The sequence below is a fragment of the Ciona intestinalis genome, chromosome 14, assembly GCF_000224145.3.
Source record: "Ciona intestinalis chromosome 14, KH, whole genome shotgun sequence".
In the NCBI taxonomy this organism is placed as follows: Eukaryota; Metazoa; Chordata; class Ascidiacea; order Phlebobranchia; family Cionidae; genus Ciona; species Ciona intestinalis.
Window position 1 is genome coordinate 4,487,704 of NC_020179.2, and position 14,283 is coordinate 4,501,986.

At 39.6% G+C, this 14,283-nt stretch overlaps 3 protein-coding genes across 3 annotated transcripts in view; 1 reads left to right on the forward strand and 2 right to left on the reverse strand.

The window, feature by feature from the left end:
• The window catches only part of LOC100178174 (serine/threonine-protein kinase Nek3-like), a 7,425-nt gene extending 6,698 nt beyond the window's left edge, over window positions 1-727 (reverse strand). Inside the window, exon 1 of the mRNA XM_002121533.4 lies at window positions 720-727. Coding sequence (XP_002121569.2) covers window positions 720-727 — 8 coding nt within the window. The remainder of the gene's footprint in view (window positions 1-719) is intronic.
• A 1,450-nt stretch (window positions 728-2,177) lies between these two features.
• Window positions 2,178-10,456, forward strand: LOC100177359. The gene is made up of 13 exons (XM_002126384.5): window positions 2,178-2,324; window positions 2,823-3,061; window positions 3,696-3,814; window positions 4,331-4,518; window positions 5,245-5,401; window positions 5,581-5,723; window positions 6,030-6,220; window positions 6,578-6,838; window positions 7,334-7,579; window positions 8,095-8,254; window positions 8,646-8,850; window positions 9,682-9,782; window positions 10,074-10,456. The coding sequence occupies exons 1-13, from the start codon at window positions 2,267-2,269 to the stop codon at window positions 10,190-10,192; spliced, it is 2,187 nt and encodes a 728-aa protein (XP_002126420.1). The 5' UTR covers window positions 2,178-2,266; the 3' UTR covers window positions 10,193-10,456.
• The window catches only part of LOC100175020 (uncharacterized protein C11orf65 homolog), a 6,716-nt gene continuing 2,325 nt past the window's right edge, over window positions 9,893-14,283 (reverse strand). The window contains exons 6-10 of the mRNA XM_002126471.5: window positions 13,379-13,509; window positions 12,991-13,093; window positions 12,430-12,554; window positions 11,788-11,908; window positions 9,893-11,103 (exon numbers count right to left, since the gene is read on the reverse strand). Coding sequence (XP_002126507.1) covers window positions 10,822-11,103; window positions 11,788-11,908; window positions 12,430-12,554; window positions 12,991-13,093; window positions 13,379-13,509 — 762 coding nt within the window. The 3' untranslated portion in view covers window positions 9,893-10,821. The remainder of the gene's footprint in view (window positions 11,104-11,787; window positions 11,909-12,429; window positions 12,555-12,990; window positions 13,094-13,378; window positions 13,510-14,283) is intronic.

The following is a 14,283-nucleotide window of genomic DNA, read 5'->3' on the forward strand; positions in this document are numbered from 1 at the left end:
GTCGATCTAAGGATCCCGATAGTATGTAGGTGATTAACAGTATTTAGAGACTCAGATTATGCGGGTGATGGTATCGTGTATGGGCACTAGTGAAGAATATTCCAGTACATAGCAGAATAGGCTGGTGGAAAGTGTTAGTAGTTGGGGGTTAGGTGTTGATGGATAGGGGGTTAGTAGTTAGTGGTTATAGGGGTTGCGAGTTAGTGGTTAGCAAATAAGGTGGGGGGAAGACTCTTCACTAGCACCCGTGTGTTTGTGTTTTGGACATGCAATTTGTAAACAAAACAATAAACTTAAATTGACTGCGCCACTTTTTAGATGTTGCGCCACTTTTCGTCAGTATATTATTGATTGGCAGTTAATAGTTTTACAAAGTGCATTTACATTCCATAAACCAGGAAACTTACCGTGACGAACGTAACCCAACTGTCACCAAAGAGACCAATCAATTAAATTTAACGTAAAAAAAATCAAAAACTGAAATTTCCGGAACTTTGTTGAAGCTTTATTTACTCCCCGGGTTACGATAAAACATAGACATCATATAAATATAAATTAAATCACGAATTCACGTGAATGCGAATACTTATTGGGGACAAAACAGCTCTGAATTAAATTTAAAAAAGACGTTTACACTTAGTAAGAAAAACAAATATATATGGCGTATAAACCTAACGAACAGTAATATATAGACAAATTGGTATGGCGTTGTTTCTTACTGTGACATACTGCCCAGCGCATTTGTGGCAGAGCCATAGAAGGTGTTTTTACGACTCTGATTTGTGGCATATGAGGTACAATCGCGGGCGTATGCCCTTAAATAATAATGCCTATTGGTTTCCTACATTGAAAAATCACACAAAAAACAAGAACTCACAAAGTTACGTACGTGGTAACTTGTAAGCGGACACAAAGTTATGAAGCAAAAACGTTACATCCATTTATTTGTGCACATGTTTTAATTACACCCGTTATTTTCCAAAGTTAATTCCGCAAATTGTTAGAATACCAATTGGTTAGTAAAGTACAGTAGAGTGGGGTAAGATAGGACAAGTTTTCTTTTCCTTTTCAAGAAGCATTTGGTAGTTAACAAACAATATTTACAGAATTATATCACCGTAGGCGCGACTCCAAAATGGCATTGGTAATTGTTTAAAACACTATCAGGAAATATGGTATTTAGAGCCAACGATATCCCATCTTACCCCACAGTACTATATATTCTTTAAAATCTCCAAATGTTGTAAAGTTCTTACATTGTGTAACGTCATGTCTCAATACATACTTATAACAATGTGTGAATTAATTTGATTTTCGCCATCGTTTCGAAGGAATAAATAAAGTCTTATCAATTGAACCGTTTCTTACAATAGGATAACACGTTACATCGCATTTTGTAATTTGTTAACGTACTCTGTTGTGTATAACGCATGCCTCGTGTACCAGATAGTCGGCGGAAACAGAACCCTATTGTTTGAACACCGTACGGTATCCGGCAGTGACTCACCTGCGGTAACGGCGTATTGCAAACTATAAGAAACGTATACAGCTACATAGTTGCTTTGAGGACATTTAAAATTAAGATTAGATTGCTATTTGTAACGTAGGTAATTAACGTTTGGTTCTTTTAACATAGTCGGCTATTTTAAAAAGTGAAGACGGATTTGGAAAGCATAAGAAACGCATATACAGCACTAGATGCATATTTTAACACAGATTGTAATTTTAACAAAACTGAATTTACGTTTTCGGTTGTTTTTCCTGGTCGTATTCTCTTTAATGTAAAGTATTATTGGGGTTAATTTATAAATAAATAGTGAGCTTTAGGCTACTTGTTAGGCAAAGTATATATAGTAATTATTGTAATATAGTAGGGTGGGGAAAGATGGAACTCCTTATCATTCTATTTTCCCCTCCTATTTAGTAGTAAACAAAGAACATTGAAAGAATTATAAAACCGTTTTCTCACGACTCCCATAGACCGTTGTAAATTGTTTAAAACACGATCAGGTATTTGGATATTATGTGCTAAAGGTGTCCCATCTCTTCCCACCCTACTATACGTCATTATATAATTATAAAGGCTTGTCGTGAGTGAACCAAAGCGCCAGTGTAGCAATAGGAGTTACAAATTTAGACAGCAAATAATACGAACCGCATGCATTACAAAACGGTCAATTAAATTACAAAATTTTTAGATTTCCAATAATTTCAAATAGAAGCATCGAAACCTTACTTAATTGTGAATTAGGAATACAAACCAAAGATGCGACTATTTATCTTGGTGGGATTCCTGTTTTCCAGCCTTATCTGCCAAGTTCTAGGTATGTATAGTGGGTTGGGGGAAGATGGTCCATGTTTTTATTCATTATCGTCCCGTTTGGCAATAAACAACAAACGTTTAAGAATGAACCGTCTCCTCACGATTCTAAAAAATCGTTGTTGATTGTTTATAAAAAAGTCAGGAAATATAGAATGGCATTTCGACGCCCCGTATAGGTTGTCATCATTGCGGGAAATAGTAAGTATTGCAGTCTAATACCCTGATGAAGGTGAGCTGTACAGGCCGAAACGTCGATCAATAAGATATTGCTGGAAGAGCTAACTTAGAAAACACCCTGTTGATCAATGAATGTAACATGGGTGTTCTGTTACATACACCTATAACTATAGACTCCAGTTATGAGCTATTACATACGGAAGTTATTTTTGCCCTGTGTGACAGGACAACGACAGCCATTATAACACGGGTGTTCAGTTTCATAAACCTCGTGTATGCTTAGCCTACATACAAAAACTTTCATACTTTTAAATTCTTGCAGCCCAAACCTGCGCCGGCAATGGAAACTGTGACGAACAGTGCTTATACCGGGGAAGCGGCTCACGAACATGCGGCTGTCAATGTCTTTCTACGTTAAACGCTGATGGTCGAACATGCGACCCAACCTTCCAGTGTGGGACCGATATCTACATTGTAGCGGATGCTTCAATAATTGTAGATCCCACAGATTGTCTTCTTGCAACAATACCAGGGTTTACAACAACGTGGCCGGGGTGGACGGTAAGTTACGGCTTATTATTCTCGCCACTTAGTGCCTGGAACGCTCGTATAACCAGACGATACGGGTTTGACACTGTATGCTGCTAATATTGGCGTCGTAAGAGTCCTTGTGCAAGACAATTGAATGTAACTTATTTATCCTGGCATGGCCGGGCAACGCCAGACGTCATAACATGGGTGTTCTGCTCCATACAAATCGTGTCAGCTTACAAGTTACAATGTGTGTAACTTCAAGGGTGATTGTTTACAAATAAACATTATACACCCTGTGTGTCTGCTGTCAAAGACACCCATGTTATAACTCGACAGTGAGCATGAGGTGTATAAACACACCATGTGTGTCTGGTGTATAAGACACCCATGTTATAACTCGACAGTGAGCACGAGGTGTATGAATACACCATGTGTGTCTGGTGTATAAGACACCCATGTTATAACTCGACAGTGAGCATGAGGTGTATGAATACACCATGTGTGTCTGGTGTATAAGTAGACACCCATGTTATAACTGAACAGTGAGCATGAGGTGTATGAATACACCATGTGTGGCTGGTGTATAAGAAGACACCCATGTTATACCTTGACAGTGAGCATAAGGTGTATGAACACACATAACAGCTACAATCAAACGCAGGTTTGGAAAAAGATACTGGTAGCCATCTTTTCGTTCTTTGTTGAGGAGGAGGCGCATCAAAACATCAACGTTGGAGCCAAATTGTTTGCTTCTCTCTCAGACTCTCCTATTATTGCAAAGTAATGTTGCAAATATTTTTTAATTCTGAATGGGTGAAGTTCTACAGCGAGGCACGCTATGCTACCTGGGATTTAGGCCAGAGTTTGACCATTACCCGAACATTGTATATGCACATTCTATTCTATATGGGTGAGGTCCTACAGTGAGACATGCCATGGGATCTGGGATTTAGGCCAGAGTTTGACCATTACCCAAACATTGTATAGGCACATTTTATTCCATATGGGTGAGGTTCTACATAAAACATGTTAAAAAAATACAAACTCCTAAGCACTATTTGGGCAAAAAACAAGTAAGACTTAGTTTGGGCTCTAAAGTCCATGATTCATAGTATGACCATTGCTTTTCATGGAAGATAGCTTAGCAAGTGCTCACTTATAATGTAATAACAATCTAATCCTGTGGCCCTCTTTCCATGTGACAGGTTGGAGTAAAATTAACCATTTTATATTGGGGGCCAAAAATATTTAGATTACTTTATGCCGGGTAGCTGAAATAACATATTTTTTATTCAGTTACACTGGTGGGCCTACTGTAATGGATGCACTTAATACCATACAAGGTATGAACCAGCCTTTATGCGGAAGTTTGTCTTCGTATGTTCGACATATTGGACAGGGAGTGGAAAAAAATCCTGGCCTGAATGACTGGGTGTATCGTGGACCCTATTCATTCAGACCTTTCTCAACTACTGCTAGAGTTGGTAAGAAAGTATACTGGTTTGTTAGCATGAGGTGTATGAATACACCATGTGTGTCTGGTGTATAAGAACCACGTTTCGGCCTGTACAATAAAAAAAATATGTTAATACACCATGTATAACTTGACAGTGAGTATGAGGTGTATGAACACACCATGTGTGTCTGGTGTATAAGAAGACACCCATGTTATAATTCAACAGTGAGCATGAGGTGTATGAACACACCATGTGTGTCTGGTGTATAAGAAGACACCCATGTTATAACTCGACAGTGAGCATGAGGTGTATGAACACACCATGTGTGTCTGGTGTATAAGAAGACACCCATGTTATAACTCAACAGTGAGCATGAGGTGTATGAACACACCATGTGTGTCTGGTGTATAAGAAGACACCCATGTTATAACTCGACAGTGAGCGTGAGGTGTATGAACACACCATGTGTGTCTGGTGTATAAGAAGACACCCATGTGATAACTCAACAGTGAGCATGAGGTGTATGAACACACCATGTGTGTCTGGTGTATAAGAAGACACCCATGTTATAACTCAACAGTGAGCATGAGGTGTATGAACACACCATGTGTGTCTGGTGTATAAGAAGACACCCATGTTATAACTCGACAGTGAGCGTGAGGTGTATGAACACACCATGTGTGTCTGGTGTATAAGAAGACACACATGTTACATCTTAACAGCAAACTTGAGACTTCCTAATTCTTTCGACAGCGATCGCTCTAAACTACGGTCCATCAAACACCATGAATGAGCAAACAATTTCCTTCTGGAGGGAACGCATTTTACAACAATTTGATCGATTAATTGTCATCACGAGAAGTAATATTTCTGTGGCAGCAGATAAAACAAGAAACGACCGAGAAGCAAGGTAGGGGTATGAAGGTCGAACAGAACTGATAAACACGAGGTGTGTGAAACAGAACACTCGTGTTATAAAGACTGCCGTTGCCCCACCATGCAAGAATAAACAAGTTACATACGCGGTAACTAACAAGTTTATTCATTTATTATTAAGTTGTTTTTAATCTTGGCTTGTTTGTTATTTAGATTATTTGCATGCGGCCACCCCACAGCACCATGTGCGTTTGTTCTTTACATTGATGCACTCAATGATTTTGGTTTACCGTTATCCAACGACATTCTATCGACTTTGACATCATCAACGTCATGCTTGGAACGATTGGCACAAAGTAAGTAATGTAACTTGGTCCATCATCAGTTTAAAAGGGGCTACTATCCACCAAGTTTCCGTCCGAAACATCTGCTGATCATGAGTTTAGTATCCGGACAGTAACTTGGTCTATCATCAGTGTAAAAGAGGTTACTATCCACCAAGTTACCGTCCGAAACATCTGCGGATCATGAGTTTAGTATCCAGACAGTAACTTGGTCTATCATCAGTGTAAAAGAGGTTACTATCCACCAAGTTACTGTCCGAAACATCTGCTTATCATTAATACAACATTTAAATTAACGCTCCCATTCTAACATTCCAGACATAACAACATCACTCACAAGCTGTGATAGCAACATGACTCTCACAATCCCTAAATGCAAATTAAGAGGTCTAACACCATCTGATCTCAGACTTAATGATGTAACGTGTAATGTGGCAACATACACAAGAGAAGTGGGAGACAATTACATCATTGATATTCCATATGGTGTATGTGGAGCCACTCAGGAGGTAACTAATGTTGTAACTCAGCACCGAGCATGAGGTGTATGAATACACCATGTGTGTCTGGTGTATAAGAAGACACCCATGTTATAACTCAACAGTGAGCATGAGGTATATGAATACATCATGTGTGTCTGGTATATAAGAAGACACCCATGTTATAACTTGACAGTGAGCATGAGGTGTATGAATACACCATGTGTGTCTGGTGTATAAGAAGACACCCATGTTATACCTCAACAGTGAGCATGAAGTGTATGAATACACCATGTGTGTGAAGACACCCATATAAAAAGACACCAATGTGTTTACAACATACTCCATACAAACTTTACTACAAGTTAACAATTTTTAATCTCTTAGCTCCAAGGTGGTTCTGGTGGGGTATTGAGCCTCCACAAACAGATGGTTCAAACCCGAAACTTCAGCGCTTCTCAGTTGCTACCAAGCGTTAAGTTTAACATAGAATGCACAGCACCCACCCAAGCCAACACATCATCAATCACCATCAAACCTGCAGCTCATTTGGTGGAGGGCAAGCTCGTACAGCAGGGCAATTTCCCACTTTCCCTGGACGTTTACACCAACAGTAGTTTTTCGACAAAACAGACAGGAAATTTAGCAGTGAGGGCAATTATTTTTACTTTCATATTTTAGGTTTGGGGTAAATCTATCCACAGAATGGAATGTGCATGTACAATGGGTTAACTCTGGCCTAAGTCCCATGGCATGCCTCACTGTAGAACCTCATCCATATATGATAGAATGTACATATACAATGTTGGGGTAATGGGTAACTCTGGTCTGAATCCCAGGTCCCACGGCGTGCCTCACTGTAGGACCTCACCCATATATGATAGAAATTAACTGAAACCTTGCAAGAATATAAGATATACCCTGTATACCAAACCCTGTGCATCAAATATGTATACCTTGTTAAGTCTACATCAATAAATGAATGTAAAAAATGGATGTGATTATCACAGTTGTTCTGTTTCATACACCTCATGCCTGCTTATCAGCTACCACATATACAACATTTTATGGCTAATGTAGAAATATATTTAGAATATTACTATAACACTTACATATATCAAGTGTCATCCATTCCATCCACAGTATGTCATAGACTGCCCTGTGTACATCGAAGGCTCTAGTTCCCCCATATCTGACGGCCTCACACTCAAGCTATGGACTTGCACAGCTACCCCAACATCCAATATAAACGACCCAGTATCTTATGCCCTTATTTCAAATGGTGGATGCCAGAAAGACCCAACTGTTGAGTTCCAAACCAGAGCATCACCTGGCCAAGTCAGATTCAAGTTTAATATGTTTGAGTTTGTGTCAAACAGAAGTGCCCTGGTAAGTGAAATGGTTATGTATTGAATAAATGTAACATATTTATCCTCGCGCGGCTGTTCAATGACGGTTGTTTTAACACGGATGTTCTGTTTCATACACATCATGCCAGCTTACAAGTTACCACCTATGTAACTTTGTGAATTGTAGGTGATTATTATAATCTTTTTTAAAGTATGGCTGGCAACTTAGACAACTCATTAGTGATCCCGAATTATTGGTAAATCATTATGTCACTGCTACTGTATGTCTAGGGGTTATTGCTTTTGCAAAAATTAAATTAATTAAAATAACAAAGAGAAAGCTGTTAGTAGCGAAATGACAGTCGTTAAAACATGCTATGGATACAAAATATGGGGAAGAGCGTCAGTTAAATCTGTGGCTGTTTTATGTTTTGGATATTAGTTAAATGCAGAAAAAGATACCCAGTTATAACTTGATAATGAGCACACAAAAAAATTTACTGTTACTACCAACATACATATTTCGTTGTTACAAAACAACCTTTGCATAACCAGGAGGTACAGCGGGGACCGGTATACATCCACTGTAGTTTCATCATGTGTCGAAGCTCTGACACCACAGGGCGGTGCGGGCAAGTTTGTCATTCAAGAAGGAAACGAACCACAGAATCTGATGATGGAGAATCAGTGACTAAATCTGTTGGGCCGTTCACATGTAAGTTGGGGTTGAATGAATGGAACTTGTATTTGCGGGCAATTTGTGAGTAACACAGGTGTTTTGTTTCATACATCTCGTGCTTGCTTTTGTGTAACCATGTATGTAATTTATTTATACTTGCGCGACAGGAAAACGAAAGTCGTTATAACACGGGTCTGTTTCATACACATTGTGACCACTTACGAGATGCCATGTATGTACCTTTTTAAGTGATTGTTTTTTAGGCTTTTGCCAAAAAAATATTAAGATGGTCTTTATATAACACTCACTCTTTGTCTTATCTAACACTGAGGATGGTGCAGTTTCACTTAATCAACTTTAACCATCTCATCGTTAGATGAGAATGAACTTATTAACAGCAATCATTAAAATTATTACGATATTTCAGTGAAAGCTAAGGGTGAGAAAGACGGTACCTCGAATGAAGACGTTGAAATATCTCGAGATGATGCTGATTTCATACAAGATGACACCACTAACGATGACACCACAAACGATGACATCACCAATGATGACATCACACAAGGAAGAAGGATTGAGTTTGTTGTTGAGGGAGAGCGAAACAGATCCACGATGGGAGATGCTGCTTTTATGTAAATATCATCATAACTTATCTTTATATAACTGGGGAGATATGAGTTATAACATGAGCGGCCATTGGCTACTATTGGGAAGCATTTAACACCTTGTGCATTTAAATACATTACGCTCACTGCCGAGTTATATTATGGGTGGAACATTGCAAGCAATACATGGTGCAAATAAACACCTTAAGCTTATGTTTGTTGCCAAGTGAATGCCTTGGTTGCCCAAGACTTGCAGAGTTAAATGTCAAAAGTGTCATGTTGATACATGTAAGCAGGCAGGAGGTGTATGAAACAGAACACCTGTGTTATAACGACTGTCGTTGCCCCGCCATGCGAGGATAAACAAGGTACATTCATCCATTCACCCACAAAGTTACATACGTGGTAACTCGTAAGCAGGCACGAGGTGTATGAAACAGAACACCCGTGTTATAACGACTGTCGTTGCCCCGCCATGCGAGGATAAAGAAGTTACATTCATTCATTCACCCACAAAGTTACATATGTGGTAACTCGTAAGCAGGCACGAGGTGTATGAAACAGAACACTCGTGTTATAACGACTGCAGTTGCCCCACCGTGCGAGGATAAATAAGTTACATACGTGATAACTCATAAGCAGGCACGAAGTGTATAAAACAGAACACCCGTGTTATAACGATTTTCATTGCCCTGCCATGCGAGGATAAACAAGTTACATTCATCCATTCACTCACAAAGTTACAAACGTGGTAACTCGTAAGCAGGCACGAGGTGTATGAAACAGAACACTCGTGTTATAACGACTGCAGTTGCCCCATCGTGCGAAGATAAACAAGTTACATTCATCTTTTTACAGCTTCGTGATCGTATTCGGATGTTACTTTGCTCTTCGCTATTTCCAGGACCGAATGACATCAGGTGTTGTGCCCGGAGCTTGTGTGAAACATCCATTAGAAGGTTAGTGGGTGAAGTTAGTTGTCTGTAATCTAGATAGGTTATCTTCTTACACACACAGGATAATATGGGCTTAGATTTAGCCATGCTTTCGGCTTTTTTCCAAAAGTAGATTTTTGGCATTTTCTTCCAATAATTTTTAATGGCAGTTCTCTTCTCTTCATTGTTTTAATTAGTTTAATTTTCGCATCAAAGAGACAAACAACATTTATGTTTATGTCACATATTCACAATATTAAATGGCAACATTATATCAAAACCCTTCATCTCCAACTACATTCATTCAATCAACAGGTTACATTCCAGCCCAACCTGATTGGTGTGACAAATGCTGCCACAAACCGGTTCCAACTGGATTAAACCAGTCTGATCCAGATTTGCATGACCAGAAGCCACCAGAATACCAAGAGTGAAGCAAAATTCAAGAACGCCTTGTTAGGGCACAAAAAAATTCAAACACAGTTTAACAATGATAAAAATAATCAATTAACTACAGGTTCAAACATGGAAAAGTTTGCACCATATTTTAAAATTATTCATTTTCTTGGTGGTTACAAATTTGTTTCCTGATAATTTAGTCCTAATTTACATAACCATTCATCCGTTAAATTTCTTTTCTGTGTGTTAGAAATGGTGTTTCTATGTAGTCGGAAATCAGAATACAATGTTATAACAAACTGTTGATAATTATAACAAACTGTTGAAAAACTTATCCACAGTGGGCAGTTGGTATGTTATAGTTGTCTATATGACATCACAATCGAATAGTTTTGATGTCATTGAACTATGACATCTAATATTACAATTTCATTCTATATTGGTGAGGTCCTACAGCAAGGCACGCCATAGGACTTTGAGATATATGGCCATAGGCCCAGAGTGGGCCCATTACCCACATGATATCTTATAAGCGAAAAGAAATTTTATGCTAAGATATCGTTTGTTTGCTTTTATAGAAAAACAGTGGCATTTATGCAGTCAGTATTAAAACTATGATGTAATAAGAGAGATTTAAAGTGCAGTATATGTAACAATGGTCGCGTTATGACGCGTCAATCAAGGGTACCATATACTTGCTTCGTGTAAGTTGGGGAGAATCCCCTTTATTGATACCCTTGTGTGGGGTCAGGAGGTCAGAGGAACCACGGGTCATGGAGTAGGGGTCAAAGGTCATGACCCCTCGTGCTTGCTCAGACATAGAAACAGTATTATGGCGTAGGTTAGAGGTCGTTTTCTCTGAAACGTTGCTTGTTGCCGCTTCCTTCCACACTTCAAGGTAATCATCAAAGTTGAGGGCTGTGGTCCATTGTAGTAACTCATCCACCTGCGGTTTATGTTGTTATATGTGTTTACTACATATGTAGCTTTGTGTGTATACAACTGCAGGCATTTATATCCTCGTGGGTGGGAACTTGAGTGACTTATCCATGGTTGCCACTTCCATGCCCACAGTTGAGTTGCTGAAGCTATTGCAGTGTGTGGATAAGCAGACATGACTTTTGGTTGGTTTGGTCATTTATATCCTCATGGGTGGGAACTTGAATGACTTATCCATGGTTGTCACTCCCATGCCCACAGTTGAGTTGCTGAAGCTATTGCAGTGTGTGGATAAGCAGACATGACTTTTGGTTGGTTTGGTCATTTATATTCTCATGGGTGGGAACTTGAATGACTTATCCATGGTTGTCACTCCCATGCCCACAGTTGAGTTGCTGAAGCTATTGCAGTGTGTGGATAAGCAGACATGACTTTTGGTTGGTTTGGTCATTTATATTCTCATGGGTGGGAACTTGAATGACTTATCCATGGTTGCCACTCCCATGCCCACCAGTCGTGCTGCTGAAGCTATTGCAGTGTGTGGATAAGCAAACAGACATTACATATTCTAATGTGTTTGAAATATCCACACACCATTTTGCCACATATCAGCCATAGACCACAGGTTCAAACCCCACCCCAGGCACATATACCCCCCACCCCAGGTTCAAACCCCACCCCAGGCACATACCTCCCATTCCATAACAGCTTCCGTCCCCCTTGCATCAACAGTGTTGACCAATCCTGTTGCTGCTCGATCAACCAAGTCACTCGTCTCCTGGTCGGTTTCTCGTGCGTGCAACATTCCATCTCTGTGTTAGTATATACATAAGTATGGCATCAAGGTAGAGTTGGTTAGCATGCCTGCCTCCAGTCAAAAGATTATGGGTTCAAGGCTAGGCACTGCCATCATTATGGAAATATGTGTCATTGGGCAGACACTTACAGCAAATTATTAGCCATACATTTAAACATTCTCCATAAAGTTAGATAGTTAGGTAACTTGTAAGCAGGCACGAGGTGTATGAAACAGAACACCTGTTTATAACTTCTTACAAAAGGCAAGTTCCATACAATCAGTACACCCCATGTCCCCGCCATCCCCATGCCCCTGCCAGCCCCATGCCCCCCGCCATCCCCATGCCCCCGCCAACCCCATGCCCCCTGCCATCCCCATGTCCCTGCCAACCCCATGCCCCCGCCATCCCCATGCCCCCGCCATCCCCATGCCCCCACCATCCCCATCCCCATGCCCCCGCCATGCCCCATGCCCCCCGCCATGCCCCCCTCAACCCCATGCCCCCTGCCAGCCCCATGCCCCTGTCAAACTCACTTATACATCTTCCTCATCCACTCAATCTTCCTCTTGCGCCTCCGGTGGTCAACATCCGCTTGTCGTTGCACCCTCGTGTGGTGGAAATCGACCGTTTTCTTCGAGGTTTGCCAAGTAACTGGGTCCTATGATGTCATAAAGGGTTGTGTGAGGTGACTGAACCACTAGTCATGTTTATTGTAAAATAAATAACTTTTTTGAGTGTCATTTTGATTTCTGAAGCATGAAAGTGGTTGAATAAAACATGAACATGATATATGTAATAAACTATGATTAAATGCCACTTAATATTTAAATGAGGCCCCTTTACCATGATAAAAATGTACTCGTATTGTATAAGATGTTAAAATGCAAATACATGCAAGGAAGCTATTTTAGAAAACATGTACAAAGCTTAAATAACCATTTGTACTTAAACTTTGTTGCCAGGCAACCAGGCATACTATGCAAAATACAAGTATACAAATAAATGCCCAAAGAGCTAACTTAGAAAACAAGTATAATATGCCTGGCAGTTTATAAACATACTATAACTGGATAGTGAGCATGAGGTATGCCTACCATGGAGGAATGAATAAGTCGATCTGACACGAGTCTCCAGCCATTGTTTTCATGCCTCACGTACCAACCTTCCTTGGTGTTGGTTGTGTTAAGTGATAATGTTCTGTAGGATTATTAATATATTGTTTACATAATTTAGGTTGTGTTTGACAAATATTTCGGTATTTTTTAACTTTAGATTTATAGTTTAACAAAGTGTCAACAAAACAATAACCTTGATTTGGTCGCACCACTTTTCACAGGTGTTTATATAAGTTAAGTTGTATTTAACTGACACTTAAGTATTTTAGGGGTATTGTGTTAACAAAACAGTAACCTTGAACTTTTTCTTGTCTAACTATGAAACCAAATATAACATTAACTGATAACTATATGTAGGTTTACTTACTTATTATGAACTTGCTTTCCAACAGGAACTTTTGCTTCAATCTTTGTATAATCTTTAGGGCTGTTAGCACACATGTCAACTACTGGTCTATGGGTGAAGATCTTGTAGTAGATGTTTGGGGGAAACTTTTCCTGCATAGGATGGTTTGGTTAATCTAACACTGAGGATGGTTACAGTGGATTAAGTGAAACTGCACCATCCTCAGTGTTAGATGAGACAAGAGTGAGTGTTATATTAAGACCAGCTTGGTACTTGTTACACTCATTTTTGTCTCATCTAACACTGAGGATGGTTAAAGTTGATTAACTGAAACTGCAAGAGTGGTTGTTATATAAAGACCTGTACCAAGCTTGTCCAGCTTGGTACTTGCGAAGTTGTGAGTTGTGACACTCACTCTTACATAATACAGATGACAGAGGTCTTACATAATACAGATGACAGACAAAGGATGTCATGCTTTATACACTAGTGTATGCCTTGTTGCAGGACTTCACTCATATAAAATGCAAATATACAATGTTTGGGTAACGAGCCAAACTTAGCTTAAACCCCAGGTCCTTTACTGCTGGACCTTAATAGATTGTGAATACAATTTTAATATAGAATAAATACAATGTTAAAAAAGGAAACACACATACAAGTACTACAACTCACCCCAGCAAGCCTAAACCTCACATGAACACCAGCTGCCGAATCCAATAGTTTTGATTCATTAGGGTTGATGCATTTAAGCATTAGAGCTGGATCTCCATGGCCACGAAAGTTGATTAAGTCGCGATAATATCGGAACACTTGCATGTCCTGGTGGGATTGTATGGATATTTAAGATGGGATAACAGGGGCACATAATATATAGCTGTGGAAGATGGGATTCATTATAGTAAGGTGAGGGAAGATGGAACACA